Consider the following 23,922-nt stretch of genomic DNA (forward strand, 5'->3'; position numbering starts at 1 on the left):
AGCTATGAGAGAGAATGAACCAGCTATTTGAGCCCCTTTTGCCACCCATATGAGAGTATTATGCTAGGATTTTAGAGGAGAAGAGGATAAATGCTTAGCCTATGTAATAGTGAGAGTTTTGAGAGGAAAATCTTTGTAATCTGCTTAAAATATGGTTGAATTCTTTGAGTAATGAAGTTTATTTTATTTTATATTCTTGAATTCCCATCCTTCTAGTTTTCTTCTCTTGGTTTCCTTCAGTATTGATTTTTGTTTTTCATTTTGAGCTAAAATTTTAATACCTTGAGAGGTTGTTCTTCTTGATGATAAATGCATAAAATTCACATACACATGTATATATGATAAGATCTTGAATTCCTTTGTTTTTAGACCATCATCTTGGAGATCTTCTTCATCCGGTGTTCATCTCTTTATTCTTGAGTGATTTTTTCTCAAGATTTAACCTTTGTGTGGAGATAAGTCATGAATTGATTTGCTGTAGAACCTAGTATTCGATATTAACCATGAGACTCACTCTTTGTTGAATCTTCTAGTTTGATTTTTGATTTTTCTTCGGACTTTCTGGATTTCTGTATAGGTGTAGTTTTTCCATTGCGTATTTATGTTACGATTCTCTTGTAGAGATGTGTTGTGTGTTTAAATAGGAAAAGATTATCAATTTCTCAAGAAATTTATTAATACACTTATTTACCCCTCTTTAGTCATCATTTTCGATACTACGATAACCAATATTGCCACCGAACTAGCCAGGGAATGTCTCGTGTTTATCGGCGGAGTGGCGAGTTATTCCAAACAACACAGAATCTGATCACAACTTATCCAGGCTCCAAAGAAATGCGCCTTTGCGGATAATGCACATGCCGCATGCATTCTAACCTCGGGCGTGCATTTCACTTAGATATGCAAGCGGACAATCCACTAGCCCGCATAAGAGTCCGCACACTATTTCATTTTCCACTCATTAGTATAAAAGTAGATGCAAAAATATAACTATAATTGTGATTAAACGGGCCTCAAAGCCCACAAAACCCAACCCACTTGCATCCCTAATTTTGCTGCTCCTATGCAGAACTCAGAAAATACAAAATGATCAGTGGCCATCTTCCTATTGCTAGTCCTCTGTTTTCCTATTTATACGAAACAAAAAAAATGGACAAATGGTTCAAAGAATTCTGAGGACCTAGTCCATTGCACAAATGCATCCAGTACTAGTGCTCTTGTTAAAGCATTGCATGGCCGGTAGGACCAATTCTACTACACTATCTTGTTGGCGCTCTTTTGATTCTATGCATGTCGCCAAGTTTTCTTTAGAAATGACAAGATGTTACTCCCATGATTGGCCTTCTTCTTGTGATCAACTAGAACAGCGTGAACATTCTGCAAAAAGTTCAAAGAAAAATCTTCTTATCATCAGCATAAACTGTCACAAAAAATCTTTACATAGTTTCGATAGAATTTGATTTATTTGGTTGTGTCTATAGAATATAGTGCCTAGAGAACATATTAGGTAGAAATAATTGTCACTTGTCGAAAAACATACTAAAAGAAGCGATATATACCTCTGCTCTAAAAGAAGAAGACCTTCTTATGACCCTTGGGCTTTCATCAACATTTGCAGTTGCCATGGTATGTTCTTTCCCTAACAAGAATTTTGGTACATCTATCGTGATTCATGGAAACATGATAACGAGTAAGAATAAAAGTATACCGTTTTTCTCTTATGAACAAATTTACAAAAAGAAAGGTAAAGTTGCAAAAATATGTTGACAGCAATTTGAAGAAATGATGAACATTCATACGATTTTTTTTAAAAAAAAATCTAAAGACAGTATTGTCCCCTCTGTTGATTTGTTTATGGTCACACTCTCGCAAGAAAATACCTATTCAGATAACATTGTCTAAGTTTTGCTTAGTCAATGCTTTAGAAAGGAATACTTAGAAGAATGAAGATATGATAAGGGATTATTTAAATGAGCAACACTATAACCTAATTAAACACTGATCGTATTAATAACCACATTTTTTTTAATATTAACATGACCAGAATACTACATATTAGTATTACCAATGGCTGATTGAAGTTGAACATCATATGGCTTGATAAGAGTAGCTCCAGATACTATTGGGCTTGGGCGGAAAATTTCCGGAAGTTTTGGATCATCTTTACTGTAAAACAATATTGGAAATATAATTACATAATGCAGACCATACATAAAAAATAAAATAAAATGATCAAACTAACAAGTAATGAGAATAAACCTAGAGGTAGCACAATTTTCCTCTTTGCTCCTTTGAATACCTGTTGAAGAATATAGCAGTAGTTAGTCAATAATAGCACAACCGAAGCTATCCAGAAACCAGTTAATATTGATAGATTCGAGCAAAATAAGACTGAATAAAATTATGCAATCCTTCTTCGCTAGAACTGAGGGGTGGAAGTGGCTAGGTTATATGAAAGATGGTAATTGATTTAACGTGTATTGATGCAAATAATCTAGTCGATGCTATAAACAAATAAGCTTCACGTGACTAGCAATATTCAGACAGGAATCATATCTGATCATATGATTACATAAATATGTTGATAAATTGCATAAGGAATGTTACGATCTTTCATTCTTTTGTGATGAATATGTGCTACATTTTCAAGGTAGGTAATTCACGCTGCAGTTGCTATCATAGAGCAATCTCCTAATTATTCACTAGTAAGAACTGAGATATGAAATATAGTATGCAAGCAAAATTAAGAAATTTTACATTGTGCGATGTAACGACGATGATATTTAATGGCATCAGGGTCCCCTCGTGCAGTCAAAAGCTTCAGGGAAATTGCATAATGTTCGCATGTCAAAAGCCTCTGGTGCCAAGAAGAGAAAATCAGTGAACCATTAAGGTATCATTTGGTCATTGTTCATTGGCAGTCATAGAAAAGTTTTAATAACTTTTGAAATGAGAAAAACATGATGTAGATCACTGAAGTAACGAGTACTCTTTTCCATCAACTTTGTGATCATAGAACGGCTCGATGTTGGAAACTGTTGTCTGTTTATTAGCATTGTTTGTTGCAATTAAAGAATACCGCGACCTGTTTCAAGAAGTTGATCTTTCGTTCTGTCGGTGTGATGTCTGTTTTCTCCTGCAACTTGTGCTCAAGCTTGGACGAAACAGTCCCCAAGTGATCAATCACAGCTACAATCGCACCGCAGACGTAACTCTTTGTACCCTCCAGAATCCTGCATATGCACGGAAATGAAGCACATACTTGTTAACTCCATGAAAAAGGGAAAATAAACTCGAAAGGGATACCATTGATTTTCGAATATTAATCTCGGCCTTATCTCCTAATGTGCACCCTAACTGAATGAGAAATAAGGGGGAGACCGATCTCCACACGTGCTTTGATTGGGAGCGTAACCAATTCTTGGTTGCGGTCTCATCCTGTGCTACGTAACATAAATAGAAGGGGCGGTGACGGCGCCAATGTGAGGTATGTACGTGCTAGGTTTGACACCTCTAATATTCGCAACCCGATCTTGGCGTGCGCAGCAGCAGGGTGAAGGCCGCTGCCGCATCACCATCGTGGTGAACGACTCCATCACGTCAGCACTGCACCGATGCGTCTACACCGACTACTTCCTCACCACCTAACATCGTCGATGACTTCCAGCTTCACCGACCAGCACGTCTTCACCGACGCTCTACATCACCTCACTGTCAACACCCATCAAGATGGCATCACCGAATGCAGGTAAACACCTCACGCTTCCGCATTTAGGGTGTTTGATCTTAGGGCTTGCAATTATTATGGTTAAGTGAAGAATTAAGTCTAACATTTGGTATCAGAGCTTAACTAGCCTTTATCAAACTGAATTAAGTTTAATGATGTTGTATTATGATCGGTTGACATCAACTAGTGGTCATTTAGTCCCAATCTTTTTATCGGTTTAAGTACATTGATGATCAATTATGCGATTTAAGTTCACTTCTAGGCTCGTATCAATGCAAAAGTTCATGTTTTAGGTTGTTCATGTCTCGGATTAATGTTAATTATGCATGTTCAAGTGATGATTTTCCCTAATTTAGCGTCGAATTAGGCACATATGTTCATGTTTCAAGATAATTAGGCTCGGATTAGAGTTTTTGATAATAAATTATAGCATGTTTATGTATGTATGTGTGTTTGTGTATGCCATTTTATACTCAGGATAGACTAAATGAATTCGGTTTGGGGTGTGGGGGGTTAAGTTCGGGCAAGCATGTAAGATGGAGGGGAATTGAGGAAATCAAGAAAACCTAAGGCAAAACCCTAAGAAATCCCCAATTCCCCCAATACCGAAACCAAATCTCCAAATCCGAAACCTAATCCCTAAATCCGACCCTAAATTCCCAAATCAGAACCCTAAATCTAAGAGGAGGAGGCAGATCTTACGTATTCATCCGCGCTGATGTTGTTCTTGAGGCCGCCAGAGCCATGTTCCACATCCTCTCCGGTGGATCCGTCTTCTCCACCTTGAGCACGTGTGGATTCCTAAGTTGGCGGTGTTTCCGCCTCGCAACCACCGTCAATTTTGAGTGCGCGCCTTCTCGCCTAGCACACCATTTACATGGGCACCACCACAGACCAACTGACGTAGGCGTGCGTGACCTTGGCCGCACACGCGCTCCGACGGGTAGGCCCATTCCGACACTCCTGCCTTCTCCCACGGGTGACTGGCGGTAGTGGCTCGCCATTGCCACTCTCTCTCTCTCTCTCTCTCTCTCTCTCTGTTTTTCTCGCGGATGGTTGACGACAATGGCTCTCCATCGCCACTCCTCTCTCTTTCGGTCGCCGCGTTTTCTCAGAGGAGACGGGGGAATGGTTATAGGTTTAGGGTTCCGACCAGCCAGAGGTTTTGACCTCGTGAAATTGCCGGTAGACCATCGATTTTGATCCAACGACGACCGAATGCTCTCTTTGTTGGATGGGTCGGCGAGAATAAAGGGTTGTCACAGGACTCTTTGGGCCGCCTCGCTCGTTTGCGCTTCCGGCTGAGCCAACTTATGGGCCACATAATCTTTTGGGCCGCTTTCATGAAGGTTTTTTTTGGGCTTCTTCCATTTAATTGATTTATTCAGTGATTTAATAATGTTTAACCTTTATACACTGGATTATAGCCCAAATTTAATGTTTTTTAATGTACCAAAATTTAAGGTTACTTCTCTGAAGTAATTTTTCTAGGGATTTATAACGTTATTTCTTCATGCACCGTAATTAATTTATTTTTGATGATAATTGGCCCAAATAAATAATTTATAATGTACAAAAATTCATGATGGCCCGAATAATGACATTTTATGCACCAAAATTTATGAATATTTCTCTGGATATATTGGAACCAACGGGAAAATTTATGTAGAGAATTTTGATGTTATTTTGGCTGTGGTTGCGTACTGACCAACGTTTTTTTCGATCATGTGCTATTTTTTACGATTAATTTGATGAAATTCCATAATTACTTTTTGACCAACGTTGATTATAATTGTGGGCCATTTATTGTTCATCTATTAATTTTTTTTCCATTTTCTGCCCAACAGTGATACGGATTGGAATTGAGTTTTGCATGATTTTAAACAGACCAACATAGGAATAATTTCGTGCAAATATTATTTCATGATGATTCTCTAATCTTGCCAAATCTTTTCTTCAGCTCTTAACACTTTCTCTGTTGCCACCACAATTGACGATATAGATCAACTTAGGGGGAACAACTTCCCCGCTTGGAAAGCTAAAGTGATGGTTGTCTTTGGTGTTTTGGACCTTGACTATGCACTCCTGGTTGATACTCCCACTGCTCTTGTCATTGGTGTGAAGAATTATGATGTAAATAAAACTTATGATGCACATTCTAAGAAGTGGGAGCGGTTCAACCGTATGTGTCTTATGATAACGAGAAACTCGATTTCAGAAGCTATAAGGGGAGCAGTCCCAACCTCAGAAAAAGCTAAGACGTACTTAGCATCTGCGGAGAGCAATTCAAAGGCACCTCCAAGGTTTATGCTAGTGCATCGATTCAGAAGCTCCCTAACACTAAGTACAATTATGGGTTCGACGGTATAAGAGAACACATCATGATGATGATAGATATGGCTGCCAAACTCAAGAGCATGAAAATGAAAATCTTTGATGATTTTCTTATCTATTTCATTATGACCTCTCTCCCTCCTAAATTTTCTCCCTTTAAGATTAACTACAATACTTAGAAAGAAAAATGAACCATGAGTGACTTGATCACAATATGTGTCCAAGAGGAAGAGAGACTGATAGCTGAAAATAAAGATTATATTAATCAAGTAAGCAACCCAAAATACAAAAGGAAATTCTAAGCGGATTATAAACCTAAGAAGAAATTGTTTTTCATTGCTAAGCACGACAAGGCAACGCAGAGGGCGCCCCAGACACTTACTCCTTCTACCCCTGACACTGTAGAAACTGAGAATGATGGTTGCCACTTCTGCAATAAGAAAGAATATTACCAAAAGGACTATCCTAGTTTACTGAAGTGGCTTGCAAGAAAGGGTAATAATATACTAACGTTTATTCATGAATCTTCTTATGTTAATTTCTCCCTTATTTCATTGACTCAGGTACCATTGCGTATGTTGCCAACTCATTGCAGACATTCTATACCGTGTGAACCATAAAAGAGGAGGAGCAAGTCTTAGAGTTGCCAATAGAAGAAAGATGAAGTTGGAGCCGTCAGAGCACTGCCATTAGTATTAGATGGTGGTTTCATTCTTCAACTTAATAATATTTTCATATTCCTTCCTTCAGAAGGAATTGTCACGTCTCAACACATTAATTACGTAATTAAGCATGCATAACCATCATGACGTTATGTTTATACATATTTAGTTGTTAAATTAAGTTAAGCATATTTCAAAAGTACTTAAAAATTCACATAGCTTTCCGTGCTTCCTACATCCCTAAGGGTGTGAGGGACATCAAAAGGCAGGAGTTCCTTAATATAAAGCAAGGGGACAAGTCTGTGATGGATTATGTGCAGGAGTTTAACGATTTGGCTCAATATGCACGAGTTTGTCTCCACTAACAAGCGAAAGCAAGAGTACTTCATGGACGGGCTTTCCACCAAGATGCAAGAGAGGCTCTCCACACATGGCTTTGATGATTTCAACATGTTGGTGATCAAATCTATTATGGTGGAGTACAAAATGAAGATGTATCAAGATGAGAAGAAGCGCAAGAGGGAGGAACAATCTTCTGATGGAGACAGTGAGCAACACTTGTGCGCAGAATTGTCACTTTTGTCTCATGCAATGATTGTGATTCCTCTACAATTCATGTGCTTGGTCCATTCGTGTTCTTCCCAAGGAGCTTCTGTTACACCCGATTTTATAAGGCCAAATCGTATGCAAACTACATATATGTTAGGATAAATTTTATCATACATGTATATCATCAGTGATAAACAATACTGTATCGAATAAAAACAACTTTATTATAATAAATACCAGAGTTTTAAAATAGCAGTGAAAGAACAAGAGAAAACTCCAACGACTCCAACGAAAGCTTCAGGGCACATCACAGACAATCGACTGGGGGCAATACGACCTAAGACGCTCTGTCTTCATTGTAGCCTTCAACTTCTTTGATATCCGCGTAGTATTCTCCAACTGATCAGCATTTATTATTTGAAATAGCAAGTGTGAGTACATATCGTACTCCGCAAGTGTAGAAAAGCATGATATGAGGCTTAAGTCAAGAAAATAGTTAGACACTAGTTTACTGCACTAAGCAACCTTAACCTATAATCCCAAGAAATAGACATCCTCTTTGCTAGGTATAAAGACACAACTTAAATAAGAGGAACAACTCATCGGATTTCATATGAATACCAAACTCACTAGATATTTCATATCCGGCTCTCAACTCATCGGGTTTACCACCACCCTACTACCAAAGCCAACCATCTAAGATCCCAACTAATCAAGAAGAAGTCCAAGTCGCTCTTGACCGTGAGAACGACTGATTGATCAATTTTATACTCTGCAGAGTTTGCATACTTTACCCATGAGTCGTGATTTCATCACCCGCGTTACCAGGTGACAGTCTCCATGTTGCCGTGCTGATCAAGCACTTGCACACTTCCTATGATATGCTGCTAGGAGATCACTACAAGGCCTTTATAAAGCTCCCGCTGACCTGTAAGTATCCACTAAGATTTCACAGCTAACAGTGATTACACACTACAAAAGTCCCCTCTTGTGCCACTCAACCGTCCACTGGTGCCCATAGAATCATAGGGGTGGCTAATTAATTGGCCAGGTCGTACCCATATAGGCCTCGTGGTTGCGCTGTTTAGCCGGGTTACATGCTTACCGGTCCTTAGGATCCAACACAGGAACAAACACATTCCCACTATGCAACACAACACATGCGCCTTCTTGCACCATCCTCAAACCAACCATCCTGTTAGGATCTCTATACCATGTTGCTACAAAAGATTACCATACCCAGTTCGTGTTGCATAATCATTAGTCAAGTTTAACTCATAACCCACCCATGACAACGACTAGCATATCTACCATTTATTTCTCATGACTTGATCAACGACGACAAGGATAATCAGACAAAATCTAATAAACCCTACTTATAGGTTTTCAATTTAGACAAGCATGCAAGAAGGATAAACAACTAACATAAATATCCTAAAATAGGTGCAAGATGTTAAGGACACTTGCCTGTATGCTGCTCAGGGATCTTCATAAACTAGGTCCTAGGATATCTCGAAGTCTTGACTTTGCAGATCATCGATTCTTACAGACACGTCGTACTCTACCCGCGAAGACATGCAATAAAAATCAAAACTAAATAAATACAAAATAAAACCTACAAATCAAAAGAGGACAGAACAAGGATTGAGGCTTTCAATGAAGAAAGAGCTGGGTTGATTGGATTCAACATGAAGACAACAAAAACTAGGGTTTTGTCAGAGAAGGACGTACAAATATGTCCGAGAATATTGACATGTGAGATGTTATATAATTTTATAAATATTATTTTAATATTGAATTCATATCCTATGTGCAACAATATGTGAGAGCTACACATTGAAGCCATCTGATATGCATCTAGCTATTAAAATAATATATAGAATTATATAGTACTACGTGACCAATTAATCATCGGACATGAACAAGGATGATTTGATGGAAACTTGCCAAATTTAGATGAATTTACAAAGTGGCTTGGAATTTAGATGAAATTCGCTGAAAAAGATTTGAAATGATAAACTCTATTTGAATATCGCTGAATATGATTTGAAATGATAAACTCTCTTTGAATTATGAAGACCGGATCAAAATTGACTATAGAAGGCAGGGGCTACATGTAGACATCTTGAAAAGGAGATAAAGACATAACTAAAAGAGAGAAAGGGAGGGGGTTTCTTGCAATTGCGCATACCAACAAAGAGGACAGAGAGAACAGAACAGGGCGATGGCCGGCGGTGGGCTCTCGGTGTCACCGGCGATGGAGGACACAGGCGACGGCGGTGGCAGTCACTGACGTCAACGTCGAGCAGCAGTGAGTTTCAATATATTGAGGAGAGCATGGTGTAGAACGCGAGAAGGCAAACTCAGATTTATGGTTGATCTTGACAGAGGAGTTATGAGGTAGTGGCAAAACATCAACGAACGCTCCCAGGTTCGGTGGTGGCCACGCGCAGACATAGCGAAGAAGACATGCGTGTTTCCGAAGATTGGCTGTGATATTCAAGAAATAGTTTGAATAAAAGGTTTTGATATTTCTTAGAACATGTCATGACAAGGTAGAACAGCCAGGAACTAACCAGAGTAGGAGATCAAGCGGCGGTGGCTTAGGATGGTGGTGCTAGGATTAGGGCTCACGTTCCAGTTGCGTCGCTGTAGATCCGGGAGCGCCCTGTAGAGGTCGAGTAGAAAACATGATTCAACACGCCGTGACATGCTTGGCACATCAAGATGACTGCTGGATTGATGGGGAACACAGATGCATTTCGGGTGCACCCGCCGAACATACCCAGACATGGGGGCAGCAGAGCAGCGACCACAAAATCGTTGGCGTCCTGGGAGAACCAAGATGTACCAGGACCTCAAGCTCAGATTTTGGTGGACCCGCATGAAGCGTGAGATTGCTCAGTATGTTGCCGAATGTCATGTTTGCCGGAGGTTGCAGGCCGAACACTCGTTGGCGTCCTGGGAGAACCAAGATGTACCAAAACCTCAAGCTCATATTTTGGTGGACTCGCATGAAGCGTGAGATTGCTCAGTATGTTGCCGAATGTCATGTTTGCTGGAGGTTGCAGGCCGAACACTTCAAGCTGGCCGGTACACTTTAGCCCGTACCTATCCCCTCCTGGAAGTGGGAGGAGATCGGTATAGATTTCATAACCGGATTGCCCAAGATCTCTCAAGGCTATGATTCCATTTGGGTTATCATGGATCGTCTCACCAAGTCTGCACATTTTCTTCCTGTGAAGACTCAATACAATGCAAAGTAGTATGCTAAGTTGTACCTCTCGCGGATTGTTTTCCTTCACAAAATTACAAAGAAGATAGTTTCCGATCGGGGCACTTAGTTCACCTCTCACTTCTGGAGAAGCCTCCAAGAGGCCATGGGAACCGAATTGTTCCACAACACGGCCTACCATCCTCAAACCAATGGTCAAATCGAGAGGGTGAATCAAATTGTGAAAGACATGTTGCAGGCTTGTGTGCTCACCTATGGGAAGAAATGGGAGCTTTGTTTGCTGTTTGTAGAGTTTTCATACAACATCAGTTATCAATCCAGCGTCCAGATGGTTCCGTTTGAAGCTCTCTATGAGAGGAGATGTCAAGCGCCGTTAAATTGGTCCATGTCCGGCGAATGGGTTTTCTTGGGTCCAGACTTGGTCAAGGAGGCAGAAGATCGTGTCAAGACTATCCGCCAGTGTTTGCTCACGGCTCAATCACGACAGAAGAGTTATGTGAATTATCGCTGATGAGAGCTTGCATTCGCTATTGGGGATTTCGTCTATTTTAAAGTATCTCCACTCAAAGGAGTTTGACGCTTTCAAGTCAGAGGAAAGCTAGCATCTTGATATGTGAGACTATTCCAAATCATTACTCGACGTGGAGAGGTGGCCTATCAATTGGACTTGTCTCCATCCCTCTCTACCGTTCACAATGTGTTCCATGTCTCGCAACTAAAGAAATGTCTTTAAGTTCCAATCGAAGTCATTGAAATTGCAAAATCAAAAATTGCAACCGGATCTCTCATATTGCGAGCGACCAATTCGAATCTTAGATGAAGCGGAACACAAGACTTGACAGCACTATATTAAATTCATCAAAGTCCAATAGAGCAATCACTTGGAAGACGAAGCGACTTGGGAGTGTGAGGATCAAATCCACTCCGAATATCCTAAACTTTTTGAGAATAGTGAATATCATTGTAATTTTGCACGATTAGAACATCTCACATGTCTATAGTTATCACCATGTCGAATGGAAAGCTGTTCCCAAAGGATCATGTCTATAGTTATCACCATGTGGAATGGAAAGTTGTTCCCAAGGGATTGCACTTAGAAACCTTTCGAACCGGGAGAATATACTCTTGGCGGTCTGACCACTGTTAGTCTGCCAGTCTGATTGCCAGAGTCGTTTAGAATCCAAAACTCTCTGTATAGATTTTGGTCTAACCGCTATCCCCACAGTCTAACCAAGCCACGGCTGACCGAGCATAGCTACGGTCTGGACACCAGCTCCTATGAGGCCCAATAACTATCATTTCGTTCCATCGATGAATTTTGACAAAATTCCTTTCCGTTTGTGGGAGATACCATTCCACTTTATCGCCATCACCTTTTTTTCCTGAGTTTGCCGAATCTCGGGTCGAGATTCTTTTAAGGGGAGGGGGGAGGTTTGTCACGTCCCAACACATTAATTACGTAATTAAGCAAGTACAATCATCATAACGTTATGTTTATATGTATTTGGTTATTAAATTGAGTTAAGCATGTTTCAAAAGTACTTGGAGATAGTTTAGAGCTCTGTAGGAAAACCCTAAATGTCTTGGAGATGAAGAATAATAGAAATTAGGGAATAGAATCAAGTTTTCAGCACCAAACCGCTACTGTGGTCCGACCGGGGCTCCCCACGGTCTAACCGCCAGTACACAGAGCGCTCATTAAGGAGATCGATCACACTTTCTCTCGCTCTATCCTTTTCTTTTGCTCTCTCACTCTCCCCCTCACTCAAGCCCTAGAGAGAGAAGAAGATATCACCTCGATGGCTTCGACGACCGGAGATTGACGAAGGGGACTCCCTCGAGCTTCCTGGAGGTTTCCCCTAGCTCCTCCCCTCTTCTCCCTCGTCGGAGGAAAATTCATCCAACCGCAAGCCCATACACCATCTTAGAGTTCGATCTCCAAATCGGAGCTTCTCCAGAGTGGATTGGTCCGCTAGCAAGATTCCCTACACTAAGGTGAGACATCCCCTACCATTTCCCAGTCATTTTCGAGCTTGAATCGGTCCTCATTTCATTTAGGCCCAAGCTCAACCTTGGCTTAGATCCCATTAGTGGTGTTTTCTATGTTTGCCTCGGTGAAAGTTATCCAACCATCCTAGAAGCACTCCACTACTCTCCTAGAGCGTTTTGGTACCCTTCGTAGTCAAAGGTTTCGCCAGAGTCTTCACCGGCGACTTTGCAAAGGTGATGTCAGCATGGACTCGTGGTCAGATCGCCGATCAGGTCGGTCTAACCGCCATATTGGAGATCAGAACCTCAGTCAATGACCACCAAAATACCTGCGGTCTGACAACCAGTTACTCAAATCCTTATGAGCTTAGGTCGCCTTATTGGAGGTTCGAACCTTTTTCAACCCGAGTCATTTGACGATCGTTTGCAAATGTTTTCGAAACTCGGCTGTCGGTGACACAGGAACCAGGGGTCCCCGAGTCCCGAGGCCAGATCAGCAAGTTGTCACGTGGCGCCCCCTCGCGGGGATCATCTCCCCGAGGTCCGAGAAGACTAAGTCCCGGGAGAGGGTGCTCGGGGCCATGAATAGTGGTCCCCGGGTATTCGAGTTCACCGATGACCCGAGAAGACCAAGTGCCGGGAAGAGAGTGCTCGGGGTTGCGGGCAGTGGCCCCCGAGCACTCAAGTCCCCCGACGACCAGAAAAGCCGAGTACCGGGAAGGGGGTGCTTGGGACTGCGAGTAGCGGCCCCCGAGCACCCGAGTACCCCGAAGACCCAAAGGAAGTCAGTTCCGGGAGAGAGTGCTCGTGGTCGCGAGCAGTGGCCCCCGAGCACTCCGTTCCCCGAGGACCCGATCAGTCAGATTCCGGGAGAGAGTGCTCGGGGTCGCGAACAGTGGCCCCCGAGCACTCGGTTCCCCGAGGACCAAGAAAGGGCATATCCGGGAGAGAGTGCTCGGGGCTGTGAACAGCGACCCCCGAGCACTCGGTTCCCCGACGGCCTAAGAAGTCTTTCGCCAGTGGCCCCAACAGAGGCCCAGTGGTGAGGTGTCAGCTGGTGAAAGGCCCGATGCCGCATTTAAGAGGGCGCGTGGCCTTGTCGCCTCCAACTGCTCCCCCCACGCTTGCTGGCAGTCCCTGTCACATTCTGGCAGGAGGGCGTGGGGACATTTAATGCACGGGTCCCATCCCGCATCATCCGGCGCGCCTCAGGATAACATCGCGAAGCCTAAGGCGCCCCGCCTGCCGCCCTGCTGTGTCAGGTATGCAAGACCGAGCGAGCACGCCGGGCCGTTCAGTGGCTGCCCGGTGGGCCCTCCCCGCGGCGCCTGTTGCAGAACGACATCATGACGAACAAGACCGGATGGGGGCGCGTTTTCAACACCCCCCCCCCCCCCCGTCACTTCGCGCAGCAGCTCATGATGGTTGCTTTCCATTTATGGCGCCTTGGAACTCGTGCCATCCCTTTCTGGGCACGCTACCACCGGCGAGTATTTAAGGAAGGGTCGGTCGACACAGAGAGAGGACTCTCAGAAGACAGATAGATGACTCTCGGACAAGGAAGAAGCCGAGGAAGAAGACAGAGGTCCAGTACAAGCATAGAAGCTGAGATCACCGAAGAACAATGAGCCCGAAGCTCTAGGATAGACAAATATTCTTGTAACCAGTAATATCTCTGAGAGACATTCTCAGTGCATTTATAGCACACACAGGAGTAGGGTATTACGCTCAGTGCGGCCCGAACCTGTCTAAAAAACCTCCTGTGCATTTACTACTCTTGCATTCGATCCTTCCATTCCACCTGCCATCGTATTTACGCCCATTTATTTCACCCGCAAACAGATTCAGAATCATCCCCCCCGGCCGAATTTCAAAGGGGGTCCCTCCGGATCTCTGCTTGAGGAGTTCACCCTCCGACATCGGCGCTCTCTTAATACTCAAGCATGGATACTGTGCACGTTTTTTCATCATTCATTTATTTATTCGATGCATTCGCATTCTGTTTAGAGAGTGATGCGTCGTCGTTGTTCATGGTCGAGATTGACGCTGGATCGGTTCTGAACGTGAGCGAAGCACCTGCAGCAGCAAGGCAAACATCTAGACATACTTAACCTACTACTTTGGATCTCGTATTGTATAACTTGATAAATTATATTTTATGTATGTTTGCATGAGTAGTGAGTCCATTGTTGGGTTTAGATGAGTAGAACCTATGTGATGAATTGCATTACCTCTACCTTGAGTTGTTGGTTATCCCTATTTTTGTAACCTTGGCAACATTATTGATGTCTAACTTAGGAGTTATTTGAAATGCTTAGCAATGCTTAGATCATCGGTAGAAGACGAGCAATAGTTCAACCATTGTTCATGAGCATAGGGTTTGCTTAATGTTCATACTGATTATGATTATGATATTGGGTGGTATGTGATGTGAGGATGAGACGAGATGTGGGTGGTGCTAGGGGTAGATCGAGAGAGAATCCCGGATACCATAGACCACTTGCATCGGTTAAGCACTGATCATCGGTGTTGTTGGCTTTAGCACTTTTCTGTACTTACCATTTACTCGGATATAGGATGGGTAAGTCAAGTATCGTAAGGCGCCGCATTCAACCAAGGGCTTGTAGAGCGTCGGTAGATCGTAGTATGCTCGGGGTCTCTGTGGCCTCCACATACATCGGGCATGGGGACAAAGGTTTAGGGTGGGTACGTGAACGGCTAGTATGTGAATCATCACTCGCAGCTGACAGACTATGTATGCGGTGGTCTCATGTCATGTGGGTCCAGAAGTACCTCCTGCACAGTGTAAAATCAATTCGAATTATCGCTCTCTCGGTTATTGAGCAAGCTTTTGTCCATATGCATCGGTCGTAGAGTTCCCACTTTGGGGTTTTGGTATGGCATGTTGGTTATGATGGGTGATGTTAGTTGTTTACATGAGATGATTCCACTTACTTTCATGTACAAGTGGATGGTTACAAGATAGAAAGGTAGTTGTGGTTTAGTATAGGTGCTCACATCTAGGTATTAATGTTGCTTACACATATGAATTTATTGAACTTTGTGGCCTAATCCTTGATAATGGCTCAATTGTATAATCTTTGGAGTCGGGTTATTATATGTACCCAATATGGATTAAGTCTTGCGAGTACCTTCGCACTCACACTGCTCTTTCATGATACTGGTGGCGGGCAAGAGTAATGCTATCTACTCGTGCGGCGTGCTTTTGGATAGAGCCTAAGGGTACATGGTTTCACCTAGCTTTTGGTCTTGATAGGTGTTACTTTTCTGATGTGTAGTTTCTCTAATATTTTATTGTAAATTGTTGTAAATGGTCGAATGCTTAAGAATTTGTAATAGAATTTAATTATGTGCTCTTTCTTAAGCTTTGTTGTGATGCTAAATATTGGAAAGATATGTGTTCCGATCTTGGGCACAAAACACGTGCGGGACTACTAGGATGGTATTCCGGTTAATCATCATGGCCGTGATTAATCAAATGATCGTCCTGATGATTAATTAGAATACTATTTGGACAGTTCCTCACAGGAATATTTATTTAGTTTTTCCATTGGGCGATTATGGTTATTAATGTAATTTTGGAGAGAATAATTGCATCATTAAGTTAAGAAATTATTAGTCTTACTTCCACTGAATGAGTTCTTGATATCTCTGAATATTTATGATGTGAATAATGAAACTTACTCAAAACCGTGACAGTCTTTTTGACCATATTTTGAGGGGAAGAATAATCACTAAGGAATCATTTCTCCACCTTTTTAGACTCATCTGACTTTGACCATTGCATAAATGAGGGGGAGTTGTTGAGTTTTCTAAAATTCCTAATGAAATACCTAACGATGAGCCTCATAGCCCCAGAAAATGCCAACTCATCTAAAGAATGTTCGCCTGAGTGTATTAATGCCATGAAGGATCAATTAAAGTTTATGAGCGATAATGTTGAATAAAACTTAGTAGAAACTCCCGATAGAGCCAAAACAGTAGGCTGTAAATAGGTCTACAAAACAAAGAGTGATTCTATAGGAAAACATCGAAAGATTCAAAGCAACGCTCAAAGAGAAGGGATTGATAATAATAAAGCTTAACTAATGTTTTCTTTCGTTTTGGTTCAAATCATAAGAAAATTGATAACTGCATTTAAGTAAAGTTTAGAATGAGTAAACTAACCATCTTAGTCATAAGAAGAATATCAGTGAAGCTTTTACGTCCTTTATAATGATATTCACCAAGATAGGTCCAAAGACATACATTGACAGAGTACTAACGAAATACAATATGCATAAGTGCTCTGCCTCGCCTACTCCTATTGTAAAGGTAATAAGTTTGAGACATTTTAATATATGATGTCTGATGAATCATTATGAAACTGATCAAATGAAGTCAGTTGTTTGTGGTTTAGGTATAAGAAGCATTATGTATACGCCCTAATTTAGTTTTATAATCAAGATTCTTGACAAATATCAATAAAATTCAGGATTGGATCATTGGAAAGCCCTTAAGAAATCCTTTCGTGTTTTTTAGGTACTAAGCACTACGTGCTCATGTTTAAGAATACGTTTGTGAGGTATGTGTATGTTAAGTAATCCATGATATGTTTTATCCCCACCCTCGCTAGAAGAGCTATATCGTGAAAAAGCTTCAAACAGACACTTACGATATCATTAACGATGCAAACTGAGTTTGTGGTATGTTATGAGGCTACCGAGCAGGCTATATGACTAAAAAACTTATGTTATCTCGGAGTTAAGAATGTAAGACAGTATTATGAATCTACTTATGTTATGCTTAGTTTTTCTATACGAGTAATAACAAGTCGAGTGGTACTATCAAACATATCGACATTAAGTATTATATTATGAAGGATAGAATCCAGAATTAAACTATCAATGTCAAGCATGTAAATACTAAGTTAATGCTTACGACGCCGCTCACTAAAATCTTGCCACCTCATATTTTTTTGTGATTATTGAAAAGCCTGTGATTCTGGATAAGAGAACCTTAAAGCAAACCAACTCCCATTAAACATAACAAATATTCATTTTGAGATGGAATAATATACTATAAGTATTTGAGTTTCAGTGACATTTTATTAGTCGTTGTAATGTTTTGCCTTGGTATGCTATTTCATTGAAAGTGAGCTCATAATGTTAGCCTTACGATCAAGGGAGAAAATGTTGAATATTGATATTGGTCTTATCTCCTAACGTGCACCCTAACTGATCGAGAAATAAGGGGAAGGCTGATCCCCACACGCGCTCTGATCGGAAGAGCAACCAATTCTTGGTTGCGGCCCGCGCTGTGCGCCATAAATAAAAGGGGGGTGACGAGGCCTGTGCGAGATGTGTAGGTGCTAGGTTTAACACCCCTATATTGGTAACTCGATCTTGACGTGCGCAACAGTGGGGTAAAGGCTACCGTCGCATCACCGTCGTGGTCAGCGACTCCATCACACCGGCACTGCAACGACTCGTCTACACCGACTACTTCCTCACCAGCTAACATTGTCGACGACCTTCGGCTTCATCGACTAGCACGTCTTCGCCGACGCTCTACATCACCTCACCATCAACACCTATCAAGATGACGTCACCGAGCGCAGGTAAACAACTCACACTTCCGTATTTGAGGTGTTTGATCTTAGGACTAGCAATTATGATGGTTAAGTGAAGAATTAAATCTAACATGGATGTGCTGTGTGAGACAATGTTTTAGAGAGATGGAGCAACAGGAACGAGAGATTAAGAGGTAGCTCAGCAGAGAATGGGGGATAAGCTTTGCACTTACAGCTTCTTTTTCTCAGTGTTGAGGAACGCCTTCTCGCAGCAGTCCGCGGCCTCTTGCAGCTGGAACCGCAGATCCTTGAGCTCCTGTAGCCAAGACGCGCCAATCCGTAAGCTTACTACAAGCATGCGGCGCGACACGATCAAGCGAAACTGACGAACTGTTCAGTGCTCAACCTTGAGCGCGCCGTGGAAGCTCTCCGCGCCGGGCGCGCCGAGCCGCGGCGACGACCTGTCGAACGGCACCACCGAGCTGCTCGTCGACGCGCTGGACGCCGCCCCCTGCTGCTGCACCCTCGCCTTGCCGGCCTCTGCATCCATCTCCGGATGTCTCTGGAACGTGGAGAGCAGGACCAACAGCACTGTAGGAGGACAGCGGGTGGTAAGCGCGCTGCTTGCCTGCACCCTCTGCTTCGGCCGGCTTACGAAGAGTACTGCTACTGAGACGGCTGATGGAGACGCGCGTAAAGTGAGGGGGCAAGGAGACAACGCGAGCAGGCGGTCACGTGATCTCCCCTTGGCGCGGAGCGGCAGAGGGGGAAACGAAGCGCCGTGCTGGTGCTGGGCTCGTCACGGGCGCGCGGTTATGAACTTGCGAGTCTGCAGCAGGTGGTGCCGGTTGGATTTTGTGTCTAGTGTTTTGTTTCGTTCCAAGTATCAGAGATGGGTATGAGCCTAGCTCGACACGGTTCGCCTACAGTATGCCCCGAACGGCTCATCTACTGTAACGGGTCATGTCGTGCCGGTTCATGTGCCTCTGCCCAGCCCACGGCACGGTCTGGTGGTCACCGTGTCTTGTCGAGCCGTTCCGGGTACGATTTCGGCCCGGCGGCATGGTCGGTCCGGCGGGCATAGTCGGTCCGGTGGGCACAGAGCCACAGGCGGTCCATTGGAATAGCCCGAAAACATTAAAAATATATATAGAATAGATAAAAATATAAAAAATAGATAAAAATAGCTACAAAATTAAAAATATATATAAAAAATAGAAAACAATCGGGTATATGCATGCCGGGCCCGTGCCGACCTAAGCTGGGCCGTGCCCGTGCCGGCCCGACTCGGTCGGGCCATGCCGTGCCGCGCGCTCGGCCCAGGCACGGCCCGTGGCCTCGTGCCGTGCCGGCCCAGCCCGTCTCGACTCGGGGTTGTGACGTGCCTGGGTCGTGCCTACAGTGCCATGCCTCGGGTCGACCCAGTAGACACGGCCTATTTGGGCATCTTTACCAAGTACTACGGAAAAAAATAAAAAATATATTATACTGTATTTATAAAAATAGATAATATAATGTAATATTTATAAATATAGTAAGTATATTTGATATATGGTGTGCCATGCTGAACACATAAAGAACAAATAGCATTCGACATACTGTATTCATAAATATAGCAAGTGTATTTAGTATGTGATGTGTCGTGCCAAAAATATATAGGATAAATAGTATTTGGCATACGGTGTGCTAAATACGTGGAACCTTAAGCGTATTGGCACACCGTGTGCCGAATACGACTAGATGCCATATATTCGACACATGTGTGTCGAATACGAGCAACAGTGCTGTATTCAACACACTATATGTCGAAAATGGTATGCTCCCCATCTTATCTGTCAGCCGGCTCCCTCACATGTTGAGTGTAGTGTGCTTCTGTCGTCCGGCTCCATCTGCCATATTCGGTGAAAGCATAGTGAAATCATATCGATCCACCGGCACACAATAATGAAGATGCATGCGTGCAGGATTGCTATAATTGCATTGCGTTGTGATCATGCATTTGCCCAAAGTTGATGTCAAAGGACAAAAAGATCATAAGAGATTGTTTAAGTCACAAACAATACCATCATATGCATAGTGCATAACTGTTGAATACCTAGATCATCTCAAGATGGTGGTGGAAAGTGACGATGCAAATTAGCGGAAGAATGTGAGTTATGCGAGTCAATGCTATCATGATAAGATGGTTGTCGTATCCGAGGTGGTGATGAGAAGTTATAAAGATGGATACAAACAAAGCTACTGTCATATTTAGGATCATCAGTATCCTCTAGAGATGGAGGCCTCGGAGGGAGGGGTCGTTGTGCCATAAAATCATTATCGTCATCATCATCTTGAGCTATAACGGTAGAAGCACGTCCTATTTTCTCATTAGTTGTATGCCATCTCAACGTGGTGCGTGAAAGTCCTCTTGCAATATTCCTTGAACCTTCTCTTATATTGTTGCTGGAACATCGAGATATTGATGGCATGAAATCATCATTCTTATCATCCTCGTTATTTTTTGAATAGTAGAGGGCGTCCCTACACCCTTTAGGTTCGCTGATCTTCGTTGTCTTCTACACGAACCAGACATCACACCTCCACTGAAGAGCATATATATCATCAAGAAATTTGGGATGTCTTTGTTGATAAACTCTGCGTCTTTCAGGAACACCTAACACAAAGGAGAATTCGAATCAATAGAAAAAAGGTAAGTAGGATGACCAAATAGAAAATGATGAACCTGAATGTTGGAAGCATATTGATCAGGCAACATCACTATCATTCTTTTCCTCCTAGAGAAATCTAGCACAGAATGATAACCATCTAGTTCGCATACCTTGAGATAACTTTAACGCCGCTTGTGCAAGAGGGTCTTAATGTCGTCGGTAGTTACATGTTTGAGCGAAATGGTTAACGCAGAATAGAAGGATCTTGCATGCAATTTGGATATAGCTTGGATCATATTGTTCTCTTTAAAGGAATCATCCTTCCCTTCACGCACAACCTGTAAGGAGACATTAAGTGCTATATCGATCGTTGTAGGTATCCATGCAAAGTCTGTACTAAAAGATCCCACCATAGATTTATTAATCCTTGACTGCAACGTTCTAGCTCTGTACCAAAGCACAAATCCTTGATTATTTAAGAAACATTAAGCAAGTATTAAATATCATAATTAATATGTAACAATGCTTAATAAATAGCTAATAAATAAATTTATGTGTCATAATTATTTAACAAACATTAAATAAATTAAAAGTAATTATATTGACAATACAGTGAATAAGACATAATAGAGATGACTACGATAATAAAATGAATAATACACATGTCATGAACAAGTACAAGTGCACTGAACAACAGAAGTGGCTACTCAACGATGCCGACACCGCACGCAATCCCTAATAGTGTAAGTGTTTGGCTGGTGTGTGGCCCTCATCCTAGCAGCCTACGCTGGCCCCTGCAACGTGTGCTCTTGCTTGTCATCATCATCGACCTATCCTATGGAACCCCTGCTGAATGTGTAGCTAGACCCTACATGTATCATGATGAAGGATCCTCATGCGGAAGTATGGACGCCTCTAATATGTGCTCCGATGGAGTTTGGTGTGCCGAAGGCTCATCCTTTGAGTACCACTATGAACCCCTAGCTGCATTGAGATATTAGGGGTACTGTTCGCTGAGGAGTCCGTGAAGCTAGTGGCCTGCATTACAGTAGCCCAGTTAAAATCATACATGTCACTCCAATTAGGCGTCAATTGCATGCAGTCAATGACATCCTCGTGATGAGTCGATACTGCAGGCGAAGGTGCCATCGTAGTCTGAGGAGGTTGTGTCCACTATGGGGGTTGTGAACCTGGTGTACACTGCTCGGGCTAGTACCTGCGTCCACTCCTCGGCCTCAGCTTGGGAATGTGACACATGATGCTCAGTAGCTGTAGGTGCCTCTCGCAAATGTGCTCGAACGGGTTTCTCATAGGCACTAGACGAGCGTTTGTTGTGGGAGGCGCAAGACGAGTATATGGTTGGTAGGTCGTACCCCTCCAACACGGGGCACAATCACCTAGACCACGTATAGCGGATATCAAGTGGGACCCTCTCAACCTCATGTAGTCTCGAAGAGGGTTACGATTCCTCCGCGTTGATGACCCGCTTCATTCTCCACAAGCTTACTTCGCATGCGTATGCATCTTGTACGCCTCTTCGATCTATATAGGATGAGGGTCATATCAGTAATACGGAGGTTTAACCAATAAAAATCATTATAAATACTGCATCACTTACCACAACGTGAAGAAGGTGGGCACAATCCTCGGCGAAGGGTCTGGGGATCGGCTCTATAAGTCCGCTGAGTAAGGTGACACGTGTACGCTGATGATACCATGAAAGGTATTCCTAATATGTGGTGTCATCGTATTGTTCAGCAGGAATGGTGACATCCACCGCGACTGACTCAGTCCATCTCTGTATGTGCTCGGCATTCATGGATGCCCAATCATGTATGCCTTCGCTCCCCTGCGCACTCCTCATGTATGTGACATAAACAGTTATAACTTCTTAACATGGATCACCTAAGGTACTAATGCTATATACAGTAACACACTTACTCGTGCACCCGTCTGGTGTCTCGTGGGGGAGGTACTAGCACCACCTATCGATACTCGAACTATCTCTATACACGCTCAGAAGAATATTGTCGGAGGATGAACTCGTGTCGCAGGGATCCCGAGAGACCCCTTTTTAAAAGATTCGGCCGGGGGGATGATCCTGAACGAGCTCGTCGGGGAAATAAATGGGAACGGAAATAAATGCAGCGGCTGGTGGTGGGGGATGATCGACCTAGTGCAAAAAAGATGGATGCACCGGGGTTTAGACAGGTTCGGGCTGCACGTGGGCGTAACACCCTACTCCTGTGTGAGCGCTATATCTTTCCTTGAAGGGAATTCTTCAAGGATGTATCTGGTTACAAGGGTGTGCTGTCTACAAAGAGCTTGAGGCTCCCGTGTTCTAGCTCTGCTCGAGCTTGTTTGCGATGTTCTTGTTCTATCGTGCTCGTCGCACTTCTTCTATGTCTCCTGTTTATGCTGTCTCGTCTGATCTGGACTGGCTTCTAATCTTGAATCATCGACTGGGGCTCTCTTTTTATGTGTTCTCCATCCTTTCCTTTTATAGGCGCGCCAACCTCGACTTATCCTGAATGGGAAAGAGGGGGCGCGAGTGCCAAGGTGCCACGGAGAAAGGTTCCATCATTCCGTCTTGGCGAAGTGACAAGGGCGGTGGAAAAATGCGGCGTGCATCCGACCACCCGCCACTGTGGATGTCCTCCGGCGCCATTAAGAGGGCCCACTGGGCAGCCATAGAGGTGCCCGGTGCGCCCACCCTGTCTTGTTCTTCTGCCGGGGCAGGGTGGCAGGCGGAGCGCTTCGATTCTGGCAACGTTATCCCGAGGCACCCGGATGAAACGGGACGGGACTCGTGCATTTAATGGACCCACGCCCCCGTGCCAAAGCATGGCAGGGTCTGACACTAGGGCGTGGGCAGCTGAGAATGTTAGGACGTCAGGATGTCAGGCCGCGTGTGCCTATTAAATGCGGCATTGGGTTTTTTGACTGGCTAACACCCCGCCGATGGGACCCTTCGGGTCGTCGGACGATCTTGCGCGAACCTTCAGGGAACCGAGTCCTCGGGGGCTGCCACGTGCAGCCCCGGGCACTCTCTCCCGAGCACTTGGGTGAGACCTTCGGGGAACCGAGTCCTCGGGGACTGCCACGTGCAGCCCCGGGCACTCTCTCCCGAGCACTTGGGTGAGACCTTCGGGGAACCGAGTCCTCGGGGGCTGCCACGTGCAGCCCCGAGCACCCTCTCCCGA

At 43.5% G+C, this 23,922-nt stretch overlaps 1 protein-coding gene across 2 annotated transcripts; it reads right to left on the reverse strand.

Moving 5' to 3' along the window:
* Nucleotides 1–909: 909 nt before the first annotated feature.
* Nucleotides 910–18,820, reverse strand: LOC133921301 (probable protein ABIL5). Of its 2 annotated transcripts, none has more exons than XM_062366124.1 (8): nucleotides 18,475–18,820; nucleotides 18,302–18,384; nucleotides 3,086–3,233; nucleotides 2,758–2,857; nucleotides 2,260–2,299; nucleotides 2,066–2,166; nucleotides 1,560–1,639; nucleotides 910–1,377 (listed from the first exon to the last, which is right to left on the reverse strand). In XM_062366124.1, exons 1-8 carry the CDS (start codon nucleotides 18,616–18,618, stop codon nucleotides 1,285–1,287), a joined length of 789 nt encoding a protein of 262 aa, XP_062222108.1. In that variant the 5' UTR covers nucleotides 18,619–18,820; the 3' UTR covers nucleotides 910–1,284. The 2 variants fall into 2 exon arrangements, with proteins under 2 accessions (XP_062222108.1, XP_062222102.1); XM_062366118.1 differs by having other exon boundaries at nucleotides 1,560–1,660.
* Between the last annotated feature and the right edge of the window lie 5,102 nt (nucleotides 18,821–23,922).

The sequence above is a fragment of the Phragmites australis genome, chromosome 1, assembly GCF_958298935.1.
Source record: "Phragmites australis chromosome 1, lpPhrAust1.1, whole genome shotgun sequence".
Classification (NCBI taxonomy): Eukaryota; Viridiplantae; Streptophyta; class Magnoliopsida; order Poales; family Poaceae; genus Phragmites; species Phragmites australis.